The sequence below is a fragment of the Rhinopithecus roxellana genome, chromosome 15 (assembly GCF_007565055.1).
Source record: "Rhinopithecus roxellana isolate Shanxi Qingling chromosome 15, ASM756505v1, whole genome shotgun sequence".
In the NCBI taxonomy this organism is placed as follows: domain Eukaryota; kingdom Metazoa; phylum Chordata; class Mammalia; order Primates; family Cercopithecidae; genus Rhinopithecus; species Rhinopithecus roxellana.
In genome coordinates this window covers 8,121,028-8,144,283 of record NC_044563.1, presented here as the reverse complement: position 1 = coordinate 8,144,283, position 23,256 = coordinate 8,121,028, and the positions used below count along the sequence as shown (strand labels likewise).

The following is a 23,256-nucleotide window of genomic DNA, read 5'->3' as shown; positions in this document are numbered from 1 at the left end:
TTGTTAACTTTCTGTCTCGTTGATCTGTCTAATGTTGACAGCGGAGTGTTGAAATCTCCCATTATTATTGTATGGGAGTCTAAGTCTCTTTGTAAGTCTCTAAGGACTTGCTTTATGAATCTGGGTGCTCCTGTATTGGGTGCATATATATTTAGGAGAGTTAGCTCTTCCTGTTGAATTGATCCCTTTACCATTATGTAATGGCCTTCTTTGTCTCTTTTGATCTTTGATGGTTTAAAGTCTGTTTTATCAGAGACTAGGATTGCAACCCCTGCTTTTTTTTGTTCTCCATTTGCTTGGTAGATCTTCCTCCATCCCTTTATTTTGAGCCTATGTATGTCTCTGCATGTGAGATGGGTCTCCTGAATACAGCAGACTGATGGGTCTTGACTCTTTATCCAGTTTGCCAGTCTGTGTCTTTTAATTGGAGCATTTAGTCCATTAACATTTAAGGTTAATATTGTTATGTGTGAACTTGATCCTGCCATTATCATATTAACTGGTTATTTTGCTCGTTAGTTGATGCAGTTTCTTCCTAGCCTCGATGGTCTTTACATTTTGCCAAGTTTTTGCGATGGCTGGTACCGGTTGTTCCTTTCCATGTTTAGGGCTTCCTTCAGGGTCTCTTGTAAGGCAGGCCTGGTGGTGACAAAATCTCTAAGCATTTGCTTATCTGTAAAGGATTTTATTTCTCCTTCACTTATGAAACTTAGTTTGGCTGGATATGAAATTCTGGGTTTAAAATTCTTTTCTTTAAGAACGTTGAATATTGGCCCCCACTCTCTTCTGGCTTGTAGAGTTTCTGCCGAGAGATCTGCTGTTAGTCTGATGGGCTTCCCTTTGTGGGTGACCCGACCTTTCTCTCTGGCTGCCCTTAAGATTTTTTCCTTCATTTCAACTTTGGTGAATCTGGCAATTATGTGTCTTGGAGTTGCTCTTCTGGAGGAGTATCTTTGTGGCGTTCTCTGTATTTCCTGAATTTGAATGTTGGCCTGCCCTACTAGGTTGGGGAAGTTCTCCTGGATGATATCCTGAAGAGTGTTTTCCAACTTGGTTCCATTTTCCCCCTCACTTTCAGGCACCCCAATCAGACGTAGATTTGGTCTTTTTACGTAATCCCATACTTCTTGCAGGCTTTGCTCATTTCTTTTTCTTCTTTTTTCTTTTGGTTTCTCTTCTCGCTTCATTTCATTCATTTGATCTTCAATCGCTGATACTCTTTCTTCCAGTTGATCGAGTCGGTTACTGAAGCTTGTGCATTTGTCACGTATTTCTCGTGTCATGGTTTTCATCTCTGTCATTTCGTTTATGATCTTCTCTGCATTAATTAGTCTAGCTGTCAATTCTTCCACTCTTTTTTCAAGATTTTTAGTTTCTTTGCGCTGGGTACGTAATTCCTCCTTTAGCTCTGATAAGTTTGATGGACTGAAGCCTTCTTCTCTCCTCTCGTCCAAGTCATTCTCTGACCAGCTTTGATCCGTTGCTGGTGATGGGCTGCGCTCCTTTGCAGGGGGAGATGCGCTCTTATTTTTTGAATTTCCAGCTTTTCTGCCCTGCTTCTTCCCCATCTTTGTGGTTTTATCTGTCTCTGGTCTTTGATGGTGGTGACGAACTGATGGGGTTTTGGTATAGGTGTCCTTCCTGTTTGATAGTTTTCCTTCTGACAGTCAGAAGGACTCTCTGTTGGTCTGTTGGAGATTGCTTGAGGTCCACTCCAGACCCTGTTTGCCTGGGTATCAGCAGCAGAGGTTGCCGAAGATAGAATATTGCTGAACAGCGAGTGTACCTGTCTGATTCTTCCTTTGGAAGTGTCCTCTCAGGGGTGTACTCCACCCTGTGAGGTGTGGGGTGTCAGACTGCCCCTAGTGGGGGATTTCTCCCAGCTAGGCTACTCAGGGGTCAGGGACACACCTGAGCAGGCAGTCTGTCCGTTCTCAGATCTCAAACTCCGCGTTGGGAGATCCGCGGCTCTCCCCAAAGCTGTCAGACAGAGTCGTTCGCGTCTGCACCGGCTCCCGCTACTTCCCCTGTTGGTCTTCAGCTGTGCGCTGTCCCCAGAGGTGGAGACTACAGAGACAGGCAGGCTTCCTTGAGCTGCTGTGAGCTCCACCCAGTTCGAGCTTCCCAGCGGCTTTGTTTACCTACTTAAGCCTCAGCAATGGCGGGCGCCCCTCCCCCAGCCTCGCTGCTGCCTTGCGGATAGATCGCGGCAGACTGCTGTGTTAGCAGTGAGGGAGGCTTCGTGGGCGTGGGACCCTCCCGGCCAGGTGTGGGATATATTCTCCTGGAATGCCTGTATGCTTACAGCGCAGTATTGGGGTGGGAGTTACCCGATTTTCCAGGTGTTGTGTGTCTCAGTTCCCCTGGCTAGGAAAACGGATCCCCTTCCCCCTTGCGCTTCCAGGTGAGGCGATGCCTCGCCCTGCTTCAGCTCTCGCTGGTCAGGCTGCAGCAGCTGACCAGCACCGATTGTCCGGCACTCCCTAGTGAGATGACCCCAGTACCTCAGTTGAAAATGCAGAAATCACCGGTCTTCTGTGTCGCTCGCGCTGGGAGTTGGAGACTGGAGTGGTTCCTATTCGGCCATCTTGCTCCGCGAGCCAGTTTTACCAATTTTAAATGACACCCTGTGGGTCCTTAGGATTCTAAGATGCAGACATCATAATTTAATGTGGCTTGTTTAAGCAAAATAGAACACGAGTGAGCTCACATAATCACTGGGAAGGGCAGGCTTGTCAAACAATGCCCAGAGACAACTCGCTGATCTAAACTGAGAAGGAAGTGCTCTTACCATTTCCTGTCCCAGAACTCTGTTGTAGAACTGGCATCATGATAAAACCTTCCCTGTCTCCTGGGCCATCATCTGTCCAATTGATGACTACTGTAGGGTCTCTTTTGTTGTTCTCCCCTAAATCAAACTTTAGTGCAAGAATATGTAATTGGCAGAACCTAGATCAAATGCCTGCACTTTGATTTCAAGGGAGGCAAGGGAATATCGTTTTTTGGATTCCATTTTGGCAAAGGTAGCTTTTACAACTTAGTGACCAAAAAAAGGTCGGGAAGATGTTTGACACATGGCAGCCATGAATGTTTAAAAGATGGCAGCCATACATTATCTCTATGACTTTGCCATTGTGGACACCATTCTGGGTATGTGGCCAACTCACCTCAGTTTCATGCTTGTCATCTGTAGGAATTATTCCCTTATTGTATTAACTGGAAGAGAGGTGGGGAGTCTGTCTCAGGTTGGATCCATCAGTGTCACTTTCCCAGGAATTGTGTATTTAGAACTTAGATATTATAACGTTAGTCTGGGTTTGCCTCTAGATAAGATTATATAAACTCTTGAAATGAAGAACATTAATGTGTTCTACCATATGAGCTGAGAAGACATCCAGAAAAATCAAAAATCAAAAATAGACCAAGAGAACTACTGGAGTTCCTAATAACTTTCAATTTCCTAGTTATAGTCCTTTTCTGAAACTGAGATGTCTTCCTGCCCTTGGAAAATACATGTGTCTTTGTTTTGCTTAAGCTAGCAAGAGCTGTTTTCTGTTACTTGCAGTCAAAGTATTTTTAAATTATTGCTTTGTCTTTCTTATAACTCTTGCCCTATGGATTTGAGAATTTACTCTTTAGATTTTACAATATCTTTACCTAGTTTAGATTTTTTCTCAATATTTTGCCAATAGCCAACTCTGAAGTCTAAGATCTTGGTTTCAAAATCTTTACTTATGTTATTTTTCTTTCTGATTTACATCAACCATTAATTCTTAAGGATCAGTTACCAAATAGATGTACCAATGACACATTAAACTGAGAAAATGGAGCATAGTATTGTGAAACAAGCAGATATAGACTTGAGTTTAAATCTTATCTAGATTGACTGCTAATTGTATAATTGGTACAACTACTTTTAGACTAATAACAGTTGTCTATATTAATTACTAATGTTAAGTTCTACATAATATTTCAGAGAATTAGTTTTCTATTCCCACAGAGTTGTTTTGGGGAGCAAATAATAGGAACTGGCACAAAGTCAAATGCCAATAATGCTTTTTTCCTGTTTCCCTTCAACCTCTCTCCAGTTACTTGTATCAGATTCCCGATTCCCCTATAGTTTTGGACACTACTTTTGGTTTCTTTTCCAGATTGTATTAGAAACAACCTCACTGGTTATTTGTGAGTGGCAAGCCACTCAGGTGCCGAGGCAAGAGACTGAAGGCACAAGCTGTTCCAGTGTAATCAACAAAATACTTAAAATAAGAATAGTTATATTAGACATAGAATATAGATATGATTATCTATGGATATTCCTAATCATTAGTTTATAGCATTATTCTTTATTCTAATATCATAATAATATTTGTTCTACAATTATAACCTAGGAAAAACCAGGCTATACAGCGACGGGAGCTGAAGGTACACGGTGAGAAGTGACCAGCAGTGTGAGCCCTCTGTCATGCCCGAATAGGGCCACTAGAGGGCTCCCTGGTCTAGCGGTAATGCCAGTGCCTGGGCAGGCACCCATGACTTAGCAGACCTTGGTCTAGAGGTAGCGCCAGTGCCTCTGAAGGCACCCGTTACTTAGCAGACCAGGAAAGGGAGTCTCCCTTTCCCCGGGGGGAGTTAGAGAAGACTCTGCTCCACCACCTCTTGTGGAAGGCCCGCTCGCATCATCAGTCAGGCCCGCCCGCCGCCATGCGGAGGCCTAACCGTCTCCCTGTGATGCTGTGCTTTAGCCGTCACGCTCCTGGTCCGCTTTCATGTTCCGCCCTGTACACCTGGCTCCGCCTTCTAGATAGCAGTAGCAGAATTAGTGGAAGTATTAAAGTCTTTGATCTTTCTGAGAAGCGCATAGAAGAAATAATGACGTAAGCTGTCCCCTCTCTCTCTGCCTTGGCTGCCTAAAAGGGAAAGGCCCCCTGTCTGGTGGGCACGACTCACGTGACCTTATCAATCACTGGAGATGACTCACACTCCTTACCCTGCCCCTTTTGCCTTGTATACAGTAACTAGCAGCGCGGTCAGGCATTCGGGGCCACTACCAGTCTCCGCGCCTTGGTCGTAGTGGTCCCCGGGGCCCAGCTGTCTTTTCTTCTATCTCTTTGTCTTGTGTCTTTATTTCTACAATCTCTTGTCTCCGCACACGAAGAGAAAAACCCACAGGCCCTGTAGGGCTGGACCCTACTGTTATTTCACACCATTCCTTTGAATTATTCCCTTGAGTTACAATTTGCTTCAAAGTAGCAAAATATGAAACAGCTCAATCACCACAGCAAAGGAACCTAAAAGCTTAAATCCAGCCTCTATAATATGACCACAGTGGCATTTCCAAAACAGAAATCACGTGTAGAAATCACTTGCTTAAATCATTCTACCACAAAGATACATGCACTTGTATGTTCATTGCCATGCTATTCACAACGGCAAAGACATGGAATCAACCTAAATACCCATCAAAGGTGGGCTAGATAAAGAAAACGTGACACATATGCACTGTGGAATACTACACGGCCATAAAAAAGAACAAAATCATGTCCTTTGCAGCAACATGAATGGAGCTGGAAGTCATTATCCTAAGTAAATTAATGAAGGAACAGAAAACCAAATACTGCATGTTCTTACTTATGTGAGCTAAACATTGAGTACACATGAACGTGAAGAAGGGAACAGTAGCACTAGGCCCTATGTGATGGTGGATGGTGGGAGGAGGTGAAGATAGGAAATCTACCTATTACGCTGGGGGCAGTGGGTCACTCCTGTAATCCAAGCACTTTGGGCGACCGAGGCAGGCAAACCACGAGGACAGGAGTTCAAGACCAGCTTGGCCAACATGGTGAAACCCTGTCTCTACTAAAAATACAAAAAATTAGTTGGACATGGTGACAGGCACCTATAATCCCAGCACTTGGGAAGCTGAGGCCGGAGAATCATTTGAACCTGGGAGGCGAAGGTTGTAGTGAGCTGAGATTGCGCCACTGCACTCCAGCTGGGGTGACAGTGTCTCAAAAAAAAAAAAAAAAAAAAAAAAAAAAAAAAAAAAAAAAAAAGAAATCTACCTTTCAAGTACTACAAGTATTATGCTTATTAGCTGGGTAATAAAATGATCTGTACACTAAACCCCTATGACATGCAGTTTATCCATGTAACAAACCTGGACATGTACCCCTTGAACTCAAAAGTTGGAAAAAAAAGTCTTTCAATGACTCCTCGTTCTCTTCAGGTCACAGTACATATTTCTTTGTGTGGCACATTGGAGCCAGGTATATTTGGCCTACACTTCTTTTTCCCACACAGCACCCCATCCATTCCTGACCGCTTACATTTCCACTACTGTGTAATATTTAAGCACCTTATGGTTTTTAAGTGCCTTCCTAAATACATCATTGCTGCTGCAAAATCTCACAGTGTCACAGCATCTGGCTCTAGCAATGAGTTTGCACATTGTTGGAATACAATAATTGCTGGGAGAATCCTTTCTACCCATTTTGGGCATCTTGTCCCTTGGGTTTTGCACTAGAGATTATATAAACAGAAACTCATATTTTGGATGATAAGAAAGGTTGATTTCCAAGAACAGTGATTTAAGAGTTTCCCTGATTGTGTATTCCCTTTCCCGGCTGATGCGTTACCAGGAAATGCATGATGCGTTACCACGTTAGGTATAGATGGGTAGATTTGTTTATGCCAGTTGTGAAACATGTTTGGGAAGTTCAGCCTTAGAGCATAGGTTCTCTGGCATTTATTGAATTAGTTTTGGGCAGCCTTGGAAGGTTAGCCCAAAGACACATACTGTCTTTCTCCATAGCAGATGAACCCAAGGAGATAGAACAGACTTGACTGAGACATGCGGCAGGTACCAAACAGTCTTGAGAAAACAAACTTCGGTTTCAATGTTAAGGATCAAATTGAATTTATACGTGCAGACAATATGAATTTCAGGAGGTGATTCTCAGAAGAGCCACTTTTCACACGAGGACTCTGTGGCCTGCTCCAGAGGAGCAGCAGCTGAATCTACTTATACCAGAATCCTGATTAAGGGTTCTCCCTCCTAAAGCTTTGTAGGCCAGCCAGGAAAGGGAATACACAATCAGGGAGACTCTTGAGTCACTGTTTTTGGAAATCCACCATTCCTATCATCCAAAATATGAGTTTCTGTTTATATAATCTCTAGTGCATAACCCAAGGCACATCTCCTAAGCTAAAAAGGATATAGAAATACAGTAAAAGATGGAAAGTAAGAGTTATTCTTGGCACAACCATGACCCTGGGATCCCCAGTTCACTACACTGTCTCCATATTCTCCTCCTGTCAATTAGCCAATTTATTTTTACATGAGAGGATGCTGGGTGTGTCAAACAGGTCACTTACTGAAAACACATATTGGAAGAAAAGATATTGAAAGAAATACGTGAAAAGTGCCACAATGTATTAATTGAGGCTCTTTCCAACTGGAAGTGGTTTGAAAAACATTATGACTATGGGGTGGTGGGGAACACCTGACCCTCAGCAGGTGCTAGTTTTATTCCCAGCGCCAGTGAAAATCCGACCAGGGATCCCTCCACTCACGCCTGGGCCCAGTGAGTGTGATCTGGCATTCAACTTCCTCAGTGCGGGGCCTGGCAGCCCCGGGAGCCCGGTGGGTGCTTCCTTGGTGGCGCCCCTCACCTCGCCTCGCGGGGTTCTAACGTCCCAGAGGGCGGCTGTGCGACAGACCCGCGCGGACACCTGAGGCGCAGTGGGGCTCCTGTGGCTCCGCGGAGCCTGCAGGTTCCCAAGACGAGGGTGGGGTAGGGGCTGACGAAGATGCCCCCCTTTCCTGGCTGTGTGGGCTTTATCCTCTGTCCTTGGGCCTGGCACGCCCGGGGGGAAGAGGCTGTGCTTGATGTGTCGACGGGCTGATCACGTGGCGGCCCCACTGCTAACCCCAGACACACCCCCGCTTAGAAGCAGCAATATTGTCAGAAGCTCCTTGCCGCTAAGAATCCTCTGCAAAATGTGGTGGATACAGCACTGCACTTAACTCCTTCGGTCCTCAGTGTATTCTTTGGTAGAGTGGAAATGATACCCGCTCAGGTACCTCATATGCTCATGCTGCAGAACTTTGAAAACCAAAGATGTTTTACAAATATATTCCACTGCGATGACAAACATATTCCACTGCGATAAGCAGGGTGCATATATGTCCTTCATGCTGAACCTGACAGGTTAAGTTGTATTCTCAGTGTTTAACAACTATCCTCAACACATAGTAGGAACAGATGAATGATCGCAAGGTTTTGTCTAACATATTAAAGTGTTAGCATCGCTGGCTAATTATGAGTAATAGATGACAGTCATGTTTGTTGGACTCTTTTATGTTTGGCGTTTTTATGATAAATTACTTCAGCAAATTTCCACTTGGTGCCAGTATGTGCTAGGCATTGTTCACAAGGCTGGGGATACAGCAGTGAATAAAACACATGAAATTCTAATAAGAATAAGGAAGCTCATAATAAATAAGATTCATAAGGAAAATTTATAGCATGTTAAGAATAATGAGCGCTAAGGAGAATAATAAAGTATGAAAGAGAGGTGGGGTCAATGGAAATGGAAATGAGGGGAGTCAGGAAAGTCCTCATTATAAAAAAAACTTGCACACACATATTCATAGGAGCATTCTTATATATTCCTAATAGCCAAAAATGAAAACAACCCAAATCCCTATCAACTAATGAATGAACAAATAATATTTGGTATATCCATATAATGTATTATTTGACAATGAAATACAACAAAGTTCTAGTTTATGCTACAGCATGAATAAGCCTTGAAATCATTATGGTAAGTGAAAGAAGCAAGTCACAAAGACATTCATATAAAATAGCCCCAGTAGACAAATCCACAGAGACAAAAAGTAGACCAGTGGTTTGCTAATACTGAGGTAAGTGGTGGAGAATAAGAATTACTCTTAATGGGTTTGGGTCCAAAATTAGGTGGTGTTATTTACACAACTCTGTGAATATACTAAAAGCCACTAAACTATACACTTTAGATGGACAAATTTTATAATATTTGAATTATATCTCAATGAAACTGTTATAAAAATGAAAGGCAAGATGTATGTTTTATCTCTTTACTTATGAAATTTTGAAATAATGAGCACCCTACAAGGGTGACTATGATTCTTTTTCTTTTTTTATGGGGGAGGGAGAGATTGGTCTTTTAAATTTTTATGTATTTGCTTTGTGGACCAGTGCATGATCCATATAGAGTCACTGACTTCCTTTCCCTAGAATATAAGCTCCCTGAAGGCAGGATCCTGTCTCTTTTGTTTAAATCTGTTCCCAGAAGCAAGCATTATGCCTGGTGCAAAGTAGATTGTCAAAAAGTAGTTTATGATGAATGTATGGATGAATGGAGGAGCTACCCTATATTTACATTAACAGCTCATTCTTTCCAGTATCTCAATGGTGATATCCTGCTCTGTGATAAAAAACAAATATCTTTCAGATCTGACATGGCATCCCTATCTAGAGCTATTCTTTGTGTTAAACTAGCTCAGGCTCTAAAGCTGGGACCTTGTTCAAGGATGCATGTGAATGGAGTTAAAGATTGGTGCTGCATTTGCAGCTGATCTCCACTTGCAGGGCAGACTTCCTTGGTGCTGGGTTGATCAGTTAGGAGGAAGGGGCCTCAATTTCTAATTGTACTGTTCAGAAGGGACTCACTGTCTATTTCATTTTCCCAGAGGAGCTGTTATTGAGCAGTCTGTCCTTTTGAACAGGGCACTTCTGTCTAGTTTGCACAATGGCATCTTACGTGTTAGTAGCCCCTTTTCAGATTAGTGGCCCCCGATCTCTACATTTCTTTCAAAATTTCTGGCATCATATCCTTCCTCTTTCAGCCTGGATCCCACAGATCCAACTAATTATCTTCTTATTAAAACCCACAAATGCAAGTTTACCACCTTGTAATGACACCTTTTCTGTGTAGGATATTTTAGGGAAACTCACAATGTCATGGATAGACACCCAACAAAGATGTCATTTGAAAGTCCAGTGTCTTCATCTGTGCTTCTAATTAAATCGTTGAGTATGATTTGGCCAATTTTTCCTCTGATTCCTGGCAACTCTTAATCCAAACAAGTACTTTATTCATTACCACCCCTCACTCCTAAATGACTTTCTTGTCAATATTTTCAAAGGAAAGACAAAGGCTCTCATGTTCTTTCTTATCCTCCTCATATGGAGAAATGGATAAAGAACATTTACATTAAAGCTATTGATTCGCTATTTTCTTACTTGATCAGAATTAGGTATCTTTCCTGTGTTCTAAAGTGTAATCTGTTCCTGTGCTACTAATCTCATTTCCTTCAAAGGGCTTATAAACCTTAATCCATCAATTATCTCTTTCTCCCCAGTATATTCAAATATTACTCCCTGCTTCATATTTCTTCTCAACCCATACATTTATACAAGTCTCTCTCACAGTTGTGGTTTCTAGTTCATGAAGGTAGACCAAACAGATCCTACATATTCCTCATATGAACTCCAATTCCAAGGAGCACTCCTACAAAAAATATTCCATTGCCACATTGAAAAATAAGAAGCAACTCTCTTGGTGAGCCAGAATCTGTGAATTCCTGAGAGACCAAAAGTATGCAGACTAGACTGAAGAAAAAGTACACAATAATAAAGGACCTGCAACAGAAGACAGTTCTAAATGGTGGAAATTTTTGCATTTCATAAACCAATGGCATATACATAAATAACACAGATACTCTAGTCTTGAATTTATATCCCCCCAAATTACTTAAGGGGCAAGATGGGGGGACCCAGTTGCCCATTCCTGGGGCAGCGAATGTATAAATGTGCTGGGTACATGGCACAGACTTTAAGGCAGCATTTAAAATCAACTGATAGAGGTACTGATAGCAACATGGATAGATCTTTAAAACTTACTGTTGCGAGGAGCAAAATTTGTGCATGTAATTTATCAGTGTGTATGATCTTCATGGATTCCAAATACATTCCCACAATAGAATGCCATACATTTTTGGGGAGATACTGACAAATAAAATAGCCATGTTTTATAAAGTGGAACAATTGCTCGTGGAGGGAGGGAAGGGGGAGTGGAGTATGGACATCAAAGAAAAGTTTAAAAATAGGAAGCATCCTTATAGACACAACAAAACATTTCTAAGATAATTTACTTAAAATTTGAGTGTGATAAGCCACAGTGTAAAATTATAGGCAAAAATACGTAACGTTTTGGGAGCTGGACTTTCTAGACAAAATAAATCCAGTAGCTATTAATTCATGTAGTCTCAATAACATAAAGATATGGCTAATTGTAATATACCTTCTTCACTGTATGTAAGCTATGCCTATTTTAATAATATCCAGTGAGAAAGAAATAATTAGAAGTAGTGTTTAGAGCTAATCAGCAAAGAAGCCTTCACAAGCAATGGGATTATTTATCATTTATGTGAAGTCTCCTTCTCACAATGAAATAATTTTCTCGAGTTAGCATTTATTACATCATTATCAATTTTAGGTATAGATTCTACTCTAGAAACATGTGCCCATTCATAGAATTTCTCTGATATGGAAGAATCTCTTAACTCAGGCTGACCCTATTCAAACCGAGATAAATTCATGCACAGTTCCCCACATAGACAAAAATAACCACATTCATCAATTTTAATTTTTATTAATGAAATAGGGGAAAGAGAATACTGAGATGGATTTAATGAAATTACATTTTCCAAGAAGCCTCTTGAACCGAATGAAGTTCTTCATTTGTCACTAAACTTTCGTCCTTGACTGAGCTCACTGATGGTTTCTTTAATATGTAGAAAAAGGATCTCCTTCCGCCATGAACCTGAGGTTAAGTTAGATATCAGTACATTGATCATTAATACACTCTAAAATAAAGAACTATAAAATTTGGGGTAGAATTTTGGAAATAATTCTAATAGAAGTATTCTCATCATTGAGATTTTTATTTTATTTATTTATTTTTTAGAGATGAGGTCTCTATCTGTCACCCAGCCTGGAGTGCAGTGGCACTATCATCGCTCACTGTAACCCTGAATTCCTGGGCTCAAGCCCTCCTTCCCCTCCTAACTAGCTATAGGACTGCAGGTATGTGCCACCACTCCTGGGTAATTTTTTCTATTTTATTTTATTTGAGATGGGGTCTCACTGTGTTGTCCAGGTTGGTCTCGAAATCCTGAGCTCAAGCAATTCCCCTGCCTTAGCCTCTCAAAGTGCTGGAATTATGGGTGTGAACCACCCCACCAGGCGAGATTTTTAAATTAAACCACATGCTTTTGATACTTTTTAGTTTCTTTCTTTGTCCTCTCTCCCTTTCTCCCTGGTTTCCATCCTCCCTTCTTTTTTGTTTCTATAGATTGAAAGCCAAAGACAATGCCATATGACAAGACAGTCCCCAAGACAATGACCGATCATAAAGGACATATTGTTTTCTACTCAAACTTGATTGCATTATTAAGTATAGCATTGAATACCTATCAGTTTAAATTCTATTTAGTTGGAGTAGAAATCTATATGTTCTTATATACCCAATCCATGTTTGTTCTCTTTTTACTTTATTCAGAGAAGAATTAAGAATAAGACCTGTGTGTGTGTGTGTGTGTGTGTGTGTGTGTGTGTGTGTGTGTGGTGTGTTTTTGTTTACTTTGCTTTTAGGTAGAGCCATATTTTTTTGAGATTTTGAGTTTGAATACCTTTAGATGGAACTTCAGCTCCCCATTTTAACACCTTACTTAGAGAAAATTCATTGAAAGGAAGTTAGTGATCCAGATAACAGGTTTTCAATACCCTAATTATAGCTAATTCACATGTTTTGAAAAGCAAATGACTTTTGCAGTACAAATGAAGATGTAGCTTCTGAGTGTCAAGAGAAAGTGGGAAATACGAGAAAAGAAATCTATATGATAAATTCCTCTCCCTCCTAATTCATTTTATCCGGTTAATTCAAAATAGAGATTCCTAAACAAAGCTATTTGTAAATTAAGATAGTAAACTTAACAAGGCATCTATATGGAATGATAAGTAAATCGGTGAGGCTGGAGCACAGCGTTTATGGGAGTGAGTGGTAGGAAATGAAGTCAAGAAAGTAGATTGGGCTAATTTATTGCAGAAATGAATGTTGTGCTAGAATATCAGGCTTTCATGTGGTGAGTGTTGCCTGTTTAAACTTTCATTTGGGGAGATGAAGAAACAGAGGGCAGAATTGAAGTACATTTAGGGGATCATATAAAAAGGATTCTCAGACAGTTTCAATTTGAGAGTATTTCTCAGCTCCCTGGCCAGGGCAGCCAAGTAGATGGTGGTGCTCTTGTGGGTGAGATGATTAGTTCAGTTTTAGATATGTTTTATTTGAGGTACTTTGGAATCATTTGAAGTTGGCAAAATGAGCCTAGAGCTCAGTAGAAAGGTCTAGGGTGGAGATTCAACATTTGGATTATTATCAATGTATAGATGGTATACATCTACCAAGCTGTAGGTATATATGGTGTTGCCTATAAAACAGCTATAGAGGTACAGTTGGAAAAGTCAAGACACAGAATAGCAACCTGAAGAGATTAAGACCTAGGTAAGAAGGCAGGTCAAAGGGTCAAACAGATGAGATTAGAAAGTGGTACAATGGGGAGGAAGCTGAAATTTCCTAAACCTTTCTACACGTGTGGTCTAGGATATATGGACAACTCATTTTCTTCTTTGTGTTAACTTTGGTCTCCTTCTCAGTTGTTTTTGTGATCTCACAGATCCCTAAGCCTCAGCCTGTTGATTGGGTACTGGGGAAAAAGGGTGGGAATATCTTTCACTGAAGTTCTCTGATTTAGTGAGACTGAGGTCAAATGGAGGTTAAGTTTTCCTTTAGACATAAAGTAGTTGAAATGGAGAAAGTAGGAAAATAGCTTTATTGAAAAAAGGTTTTTACCATCTTTTTCAACTTCTCCATTACTCTCACATCTTGGTTTCTGAAGACACTAAATTTCTACACTTAGATAGTCGACTTGTTCTCCCAAATTTTGAGAAATAAAGGCTTCAGACTTCAGTAGTCCCATATCCCCGTGCCTGGTAACAACTTCTACAAAGCTTTTTGTTTCCAGGATAATATCTGTTGAATTAAACAGACCTGAGCCAGAAAATCACATGTCTTCTACCTTATTCTCTCATATGGTGTGGACATAAAAGTATCCTGTAATGCAAAACACTTTTATAAAAGGGAAGATTATTCAGCTGTGGAGGGACCCATGTAAGTACACGACAGTTAGTGCTGAGTGTTCTCAGTTATCTACAATCAGAGCTTAGTGGTGGTACTGTTTATACTTAATTCATATCAAAACCTTAGTTATTCAAATAGTGTTCATAACAGAAGACAACATCCTCTGATGTACTAAGGGAGAAATGGGATACTTACTGCATCTTTATCTTCCTGTATGTTTTGCTTGGAATGCCCAGTGGATGACTATACTTGTGACAAACAACTCCAAGATGGTTAATATGAACAGATATTCCGAAAGGAGTTTACCAGTTTTCTGTACCCAAAAAGAAAATGTACATTCCTTACAGATCTTTCTGTGTGAACGCTTTAGAATTGATAAAGGTATCTTAAAATTGAAGAAGAAAAACAGAAGAGAAAAACGACCCACCATATCCTCCACCTTCAACAAGAGAATTTTAAATATTTTAAAATCGTAATTACAACTGATAATTATTGAGGATAATGATTAACTGATACATTTCTGCCAAATGGATGATGAGAATCATTGATTGTGTTTTCTTGTTTATTGTTGTGGATAATAACAGGAAATTTTCACTGAGGCCAATAAATCTCTGGGGAAGATGGAATTGTGACACCCTTGAGGTTTAGTGTTGTAGAACTTATTTAATAGAGAAACATATACAGATCTGCCCTGTTGATAGGAAAGGACGCTAAAGAGAAACAATGAAAGAAAAGAATGTTTGGACTTGTCACCTGGACTCAACACAAGGGCTTATGTAGCCTGGGGGTAGGAATTTCCTCCTGGGATTGTACCTTTGTCTATAAGCCCCAATAGATCCATATCCTGACAGGATAGCTGAGTTGGAAACAATAATACAGAATCTGTAATATTGGGAGCCCAAGCCTCTTCAGTACTCAACGCACTTTTATGACAAGGTCACCACGGGCTACTCAGATCAGTGTTAAATAATGACATCATTTAGTAGTAACTGAACCATGGCAGCAGAAATTAAGGGCACGCTGGTGGACTGATGAGATACTCCATGACTCTGTTAACTAAGGGTTTGGAGTCAATATTGAACCTTTGGATCCCAGTGGTTTTGAATAACTTGAGAGGGTCAACAGGGAGGGGGCCTCAGAAGGAAGATTCTGGATTTCCTACTAATATGAATATTGATAGTTTAAGAGGTAAATTAGAAAAATGAAAGAGTTAAGATCATAATTAAAGATCAATCCAATAAAATGAGCCATTCTTGTTATACAAATATAATCTTAAGCAACATCTTTATGTTTCTATTTATTTAAGATACCACTTTAAGGTATCCATCAGGGTATGTGTCATAAAATATTAGCATTCTCTGCAGCAGCCAAATGATTCTTTGATGTGCCACTGAATTGATTTTTGTAAAAGCTCAATTTTGTGGGGTAAGATAATTTAGAATTTAAAACCATTCTGCATTAGAAAAAATGTTCTGTAAGTGACTAGCCATGTGACTCTGAGCAAGTAGTTTAAAATTTCTAAACTCATTTCTTTATTGAATCAGAGACATAAATGGTCCCCTAAGGAGGTTTACAGTTGCACTCACTGTAAAATCACTTTCAAAGCTACATAGAAATAAGAAAAGTCCAGCAAAATGCAAACTGGTGTATTCTTTGCAACTAGATAATTAACCAAGAGTTTTGGATGTTGAAGTAAGGAGAGTTTACTTAATGAGTTAGGAATTTAAATATAGGCAATATCTAATGGGTTCAATTCAGAAAAGTTGATTTCTAAGTATTGGTAAAAGTCCCCACTATTTTGCCCTTCATCAAGCCCTGGGCAGATGGGATAGAGCAGAAGGACAGAAATCCTAGAGAAGACTTTGGCCCTTACGCTTCAATTTCTACACAACTTGCTTAGCACTGACTTCCACCTTCTTGCCCTCCTAGCCCCTTCTCTATACACCAACAAACATGTATGGATAAATGCACATATGTCCACAGTTCCACATGAATGGGAACATAGATATACATAGATACTGAAATGCAAATGTGACCACACTTAGACTCCCACAGACCTGCTGAACAACTGACAGACTCAAAGCAGGCAGTGCAAAAATGTCCCATGAACGATATAGAACTGAGTACTCATGCATTCAAAATGACATACATGTACAGAGTTCAGCTTTATTCTTTTTGTAAACTACAGCCCTGACATTGAACATAAACCCCTGGGTATCATAGGTACATGAGTATGCCAGTTCCTTCTTGGAAGACCAAGTCTTGCTATAACAAGCTTGATCTTTTAAGGCCTGGGAGAACTGACCTCAGAGATGCAGGAACCTGGAATGAACTGGGCTGCCCATTATAAAAATATCATGGCTATCAGGTGGGTCCAGAATTGAATGTAATGCTTAGTCACTCAAAATGCATCTATTAATATTTATAATACCTTTCATTTGTTTACTTGAGGTTTTGGGTGGTCTTGGGTTTAGAAATATAACTCGTAGTTTGATTCACATTTTTAATAGATGCATATACCATGAGGTAAACTAACGGTGAGGGTTACTTCCATGACTTGCATTGTACTTAAGTACTCTGATCACTTAGTAAATATTTAACACATAATTCTAAAATTGTGATGAGATTCTCACAGAAACCTGGTACTTACATGTGGCCAAAGAGGATTTTTTGAACTTTTACTATATTTTATAAACTCAATTGATAGTAAAAGCAGACCAATCACTGAAATACAGGCACTTATGATGTTTACTACTAAAGCGTAAGACACCTGCAATAGAGAAAAATAATCATTTGGTCATTGGAAATTATCCATATGCATCATTGACAAGTATATTAAAGTAAAACATTGTTTTTAAAAGTAAAAGGTTTATATAAATGTTGATCTTTTCAGCATAGTAGGATCATTACAAAGACAGTCAGAACTGCAGATTTGTCAGGATCCCAATAGGAATAAACCATTCTGGAGATGATACAATTTTTGATATAATAAACAAGTTTATTTCTTCACTGACCATTTATTGAATGCCTATTCTATACCCTGTAATCTATGCTCTGCATTAGTAGATAAAAAGACAGAAAAGAAATGGTCTCTGCACTCAAGGAATTTTCAGGCTATTGAGGAAGACAAAGAAGTGCATGTTAAATGTGAATAGAATGTAAAAAAATTGTTAATAATGTAGGCAAATTCATAGTGCCATACAGTTTCAGAATATCAGAGAGCTAACATTTCAGGAGTTTGTTATGGTTCATTTTGGAGTGGAAGAAGGAGAGCTGTAGAAAATTTTGTTGGAAGGATAGGTGCTATCTAGCTAGATATTTAGGATTTTATCTTGAAGATGGTAGAGAATGGCATGCATACGTATAACGTTGCTGCATAATTGCACTTTGTCCATGTATAGGATCAGAGAGGTGACATGACATTAAGAAGATCCTTATTTATTATATTTATTTCTTTGTCTACATTTGAATATCTATATCTGTATCTATGTATCTCCCGTACAAACTAGATAATACCATTCTGGATATAGAAATCGGCAAATATTTCATGACAAAGACACCAAAAGCAATTGCAACAAAAACAAAAATTGAAAAGTGGGATCTAATTAAACCAAGCAACTTCTGTGCACAGCAAAAAATACAATCAACAGAGTGAACAGACAACCTACAGAATGAGAGAAAATTTTTGCAAACTATGCATCTGACAAAGGTCTAATATCCAGCATCTGTAGGAAACTTAAACAAATTTACAAAGATAAAACCAAACATCCCCATTAAAAAGCAGACAAAGGACAGGAACAGACATTTTTCAAAATAAGACATACATGTGGCCAACCAGCATATGATAAGAAAAACTCAACATCACTGATCATTAGAGAAATGCAAATCAAACACGAGATACCATCTCACACCAGTTAGAATGGCTATTACTAAGAAGTCAAAAAATGACAGATGCTGATAAGGTTTTAGAGAAAAAGTAACACTTATACACTGTGGGTGGGAGTGTAAATTAGTTCAATTAGTGTGGAAGACAGTGTGGTGATTCCTCAAAGACATAAAAACAAAGTACAATTTGACCCAGCAGTCCCATTACTGGAAATATATCCAAGGGAATATAAATCATTCTGTCATAAAGACACATGCATGTATATGTTCACTGCAGCATGATTCACAATAATAAAGACATGGAATCCACCTAAATGCCCATCAATAGTAGACTGGATAAATAAAATGTGGTACATATACACCATGGAATACTATGCAGCCATAAAAAAGAGAAGATCATTTTCTTTGCAGGAACACGGAAGGAGCTGGAGGCCATTATCCTTAGCAAACTAATGCAGGAACAGAAAACCAAATACCGCCTGTTCTCACTTGTAAATGGGAGCTAAATGATGAGAACACATGAACACATAGAGGGAAACAACACACTGGAGCCTATTGGAGGGTGAGGGTGACAGAAGGGAGAGGATGAGAAAAAATAACTAATGGGTACTAGGCTTAATACCTGGGTCACAAAATAATCTGTAAAACAAACCCCCATGACACAGGTTTACCTATATAACAAACCTGCACATGTACCCCGGAACTTAAAAGTTAAATTTAAAAAGATATGTATATTTCCTTCTATCTAATATGAATTAGATAATAATTACTAAAGCTTAAACTACTGAATTCTGAAACCAACTTCACTGGCTAAAGGATGTGTTTATCGAAGTTGCTGTTGTATGTTGTATAGTGATCTCAACTAATTTATTCTTTTGGAACAAATCTCCCTTAAAGACAAATGAAAATAAAGTGTTTATTATTTCATTTTATAACCTAAACATACAACTGTATTGCTTAGTAAATTTTGGTATGTTGACATAATCCAGTCTTTAAAATGAAGTATATTTGGTAAATATTGCATTTTCTCAACTATACAGGCAATAGCTATGTCAAAATAATCTGTTTTTATTTAGAAAAGAGCCACCTTGTTGAGGAAATGCATCAATAAGGCCCTGTGGAGCAGATATTCTTCTCTGGAGCGTGAAGTTTTTCTGGGAAAAACTTATCTGAATAAAACAAGCAGAAACACTTGTTTTGATTCCTGCTCTCCGTTGGGATGGTATTGGACATATTTCAAGTATACGATTTGAGAAATCATTAATACAGAAAGATATACAGTAAGTGCACTGTAAGAAGAGAGCGAAAGTATGGAGGAACTGGAATACTCAGCCCGTGGGTGGAAATGTAATATGCTACAACCACTTTGGAAAACAGGTTAGCAGTTTCTTGAAAAGTGAAACATGCATATACCCTACGATTCACGTATTTACTAAAGAGAAATGAAGGCATATGTCTGTACGAAGACTTATATGTAAATGTTTGTAGTAGCTTTATTTGTAAAAGCTCAAAACTGGAAACTGCAAGTTCCATCAATAGGTGAATGAATAAATGAATTGTGATATATCCATAAAACTGAATATAATTTAGAAATAAAAAAGGGATTGATAACTTATATACATGGATGAATCTCAGGATAATTATGCTGAATGAAATAAGTCAAACAAGAAAGCATATATACTGTATTATTCCATGTGTATAAAACTCTAGAGAATGCAAATTAATCTGTAGTGATAAAAAGCAGATCAGTAGATGCCTGGGGGAGGGAGGGTTTTGAGGAGGGAAAAGCAAGAGGGATGACAAAGGGGCAGGGGGAAACTGTTGGGGGTGACATATGCACTATCTTATTGTGTTAATGGCTTACCAAATTGTGTATTTTAAATACATACAGTTTATTGTTTATTGTATGTCAATTATGCCTCAATAAAGCTATTAAAAATTAAGAAAGAAGAGCATGAAGGGCACTATGTGAGAGCCAGATGCAGTAAAAGAGTGTGAGGCATGGGATAAGCTACCCTCTATGACCCTGCCATCTACTATGAAGTTTTGTTTTGTTTGCTTTTTAGTAATTTTTGAAAATAGAGACCATATAATCATTTTTTTTTTTTTTTTTGAGACAGAGTCTCACTCTGTCACCCAGGCTGGAGTGCAGTAGTGGGATCTCGGCTCACTGCAACCTCCACCTCCCAGGTTCAAGCAATTCTCATGCCTCAGCCTCCCAAGTAGCTGGGATTACAGTCACACGCCATCACGCCCAGCTAATTTTTGTATTTTTAGTAGAGACTGGGTTTCACTATGTTGGCCAGGCTGGTCTTGATCTCCTGACCTCAAGTGATCTGTCCATCTTGGTCTCCTAAAGTGCTGGGATTACAGGCATGAGCCACTGCACCCAGTGAGATGGTATAAAGAATATTTTAAGAAACACTTTTATACTTTTATTGCAGCCACAGAAAATCATAAATTATTAATATTTATTTTAAAAAACCCAGGCTTTGTTTCTAAAATAACTGAAACATTTCAGATAAAAGTTTTCTTGCCTAGTTCAATTTCAGGTTTTGGCTATTGTGAATAAACTCCCATAAACATGTGGGCAAGTTTTTGTTTTTTGTTTTTGACATATGTTTTTATTTCTCAGAGGTAAGTGCCTAGCAATGAATTGCTGGATCATATGGCAGGTGTATATTTAAATTTTGAATGAATGACCACATATTTTTACAAGGTCATGGTGTTATTTTACACTTCCAATGACAATATGAAGGGCTTGTTTTCTCTACATACCTGTTAACATTTGGTGTTAAGTATGCTATTTCTTCTCTTTTTGGCTTCTATTTTCAGGAAATATCTTTCTTCACTCCTTCACTTTCAGTCTATATGTGTCCTTAAAGGTGAAGCGAGTGTCTTGTAGGCAGCAAATAGTTGCATTTTGTTTTCTAGTCCATTTAGTTACTTAATTTTTTTATTGGAGAATGTAGTCAATTTACATTCCAGGTAATTATTAATATATAAGAATTCTTATTGCTGTTTTGTGGTTTATTTTCTTTTTAAACCATCCTTTGTTTCTTTCCTCCTCTCTTACTGTCTTTTGTAATTTGATGATTTTCTGTGGTTGTATGATTTGATTTCTTAGTTTTTATATTTTGTGCAACTATTATAAGTTTTTGTATTGTTGTTACCATGAGGCACAAATAAAATATTTTGTAGTTGTACCAGGCTTTGAAAGCTGATAGCAACTTAACTTTCAATACAAAATGTCTGCATTTTACTTTTTCCCCTATTTGTTATTTGGATGTCAAAATGTGTATCTTTTGTAATTTGTATACCTTAGTTTATTGTAGTTTAGGTGTTTTTCTTCTAACACTTATATTAGAGATAAAATTGCTTTATGTACTACCATTATAGTACTAGAATATTCTGAATATGACTGTGTATTATTTATATCACCAAGTTTTATACTTTTATATGTTTTATGTTGTTAATTTGTGTCATTGTGTTTTTGGTTTCAGCTTAAATAGCTCCCTTTCATGATTCCTGTAAGGCAGGTGTAGTGATGATGAGACCCCTTAGCTTTTTTTTTTTGGTCTGGGAAAGTTTTAATTTTTCCCTTATTTCCTTAGAATAGCTTTGCAAGGGCCAGGCGCGGTGGCTCACGCCTGTAATCCCAGCACTTTGGGAGGCTGAGGCGGGTGGATAGCCTGAGATCAGGAGTTTGAGACTAGACTGGCCAACATGGTGAAACCTGTCTCTACTGAAAATACAAAAATTGGCCAGGCGTGATGGCAGGTGCCTGTAATCCCAGCTACTCAGGAGGCTGAGGCAGGAGAATCGCTTGAACCCGGGAGGTGGAGGTTGTAGTGAGCTGAGATCACGCCATTGCACTCCAGCCTAGGCGACAAGAGCAAGACTCTGTGTCAAGAAAAAAATAATAATAAAAATAATAGCTTTGCAAGGTAAAATATTCCTGGTTGACCTTTTGTTGTTGTTGTTGTTGTTGTTTACAGCACTTTGAGTACATTATTCCACTCCCTCCTGGCCCGCATGATATCTGCTGAGAAGTCTGCTGATAGCTGTATTGGAACCCTCTCGAATATGATATGTTTCTTATCTCTTGCTACTTTGAGAATTCTTTGTCTTTGATTTTTGATAGTCTGAACATGATATGTCTTGGTTAACCCTTCTTTGGGTTCAATTTGATTGAAGACTTCTGAGCCTCCTGTATCTGTATGTTGCCATCTTTTTCCAGATTTGAAACGTTTTCAGCCATTATTTTCTTAAATATGCTTGCTCTTCCTTTCTCTCTTTTCCTTCTATAAATTCAATTATGAAAATGTTATTTGAAATGGTCAGGGTCAGAGACTATATTCCACAGGTATGTGTAGTCATAGGATTCCCTCCCTGGTGGGGTCTGGACAGAACCTCCGACTGGGCTCTGAAGATTGATGGGGCCTCTGCTCAACTGCTAGTGTCAGGCAGACCCAGATGTTCTGCTTCATAGATATGCTCATATATTGGCTTGCCTCCCAGCCCGATACATCCTTTTGCAGGTCTCTGAGGCTGGGTTACTGCTTAGCTAATGATGTTGAGCTGGGCAAGAAGGTACACTCTGTAGCAATGTCCAAATGCAGACTTGCTTCTCAGCCTGGGAGAGCCTTATGCAGAGCTCTGATGCTGGGTGTCAAAGCTAGACAAAGGCTTGAGCCTGGCAAATCTCTCAACTGTGCTTCCTGCAGAGAGATGCTTTTGGCTAATCTCTCTGGTTGGGTGCCTCTGCTAACCAGAATACAGAGCCACAGCCAAGATTCACGTGCTGGTTGCTGTGGGCCCCACCTTTCTATTTCTAGCTGACACCACATAGTCTATCCCTGATGATACTTCCAATGTTCCCCATTTGGCAAGACAGAAGTGGGCCTCCTGCAGAATACCCAAGAATGCTGGGGAAGCTGGATGTCCACCATGGGCTCCCTTTTCATTCCCTTGTAGAAATCTTGGGCCTAAGGAAATTCTTTCTGTGTGGTGGGTGCTATGCCATTGTCGTGGAGAGGTGACAGAGTAAAAGTGAAAGCATTTCTCTTACCTTTCTAATGTAGCTTCTATTTTCATCACAGTGTGATCTGAGAGCATAAATTGTAC

General features: G+C 39.3%; 1 protein-coding gene across 1 annotated transcript in view; it reads right to left on the bottom strand.

Moving 5' to 3' along the window:
- Positions 1-14,517: 14,517 nt before the first annotated feature.
- The window catches only part of LOC104679413 (membrane-spanning 4-domains subfamily A member 5-like), a 34,844-nt gene continuing 26,105 nt past the window's right edge, over positions 14,518-23,256 (bottom strand). Inside the window, exons 4-5 of the mRNA XM_010384970.1 lie at positions 16,884-17,014; positions 14,518-14,557 (exon numbers count right to left, since the gene is read on the bottom strand). Of these exons, the coding sequence (XP_010383272.1) occupies positions 14,518-14,557; positions 16,884-17,014 (171 nt within the window). The remainder of the gene's footprint in view (positions 14,558-16,883; positions 17,015-23,256) is intronic.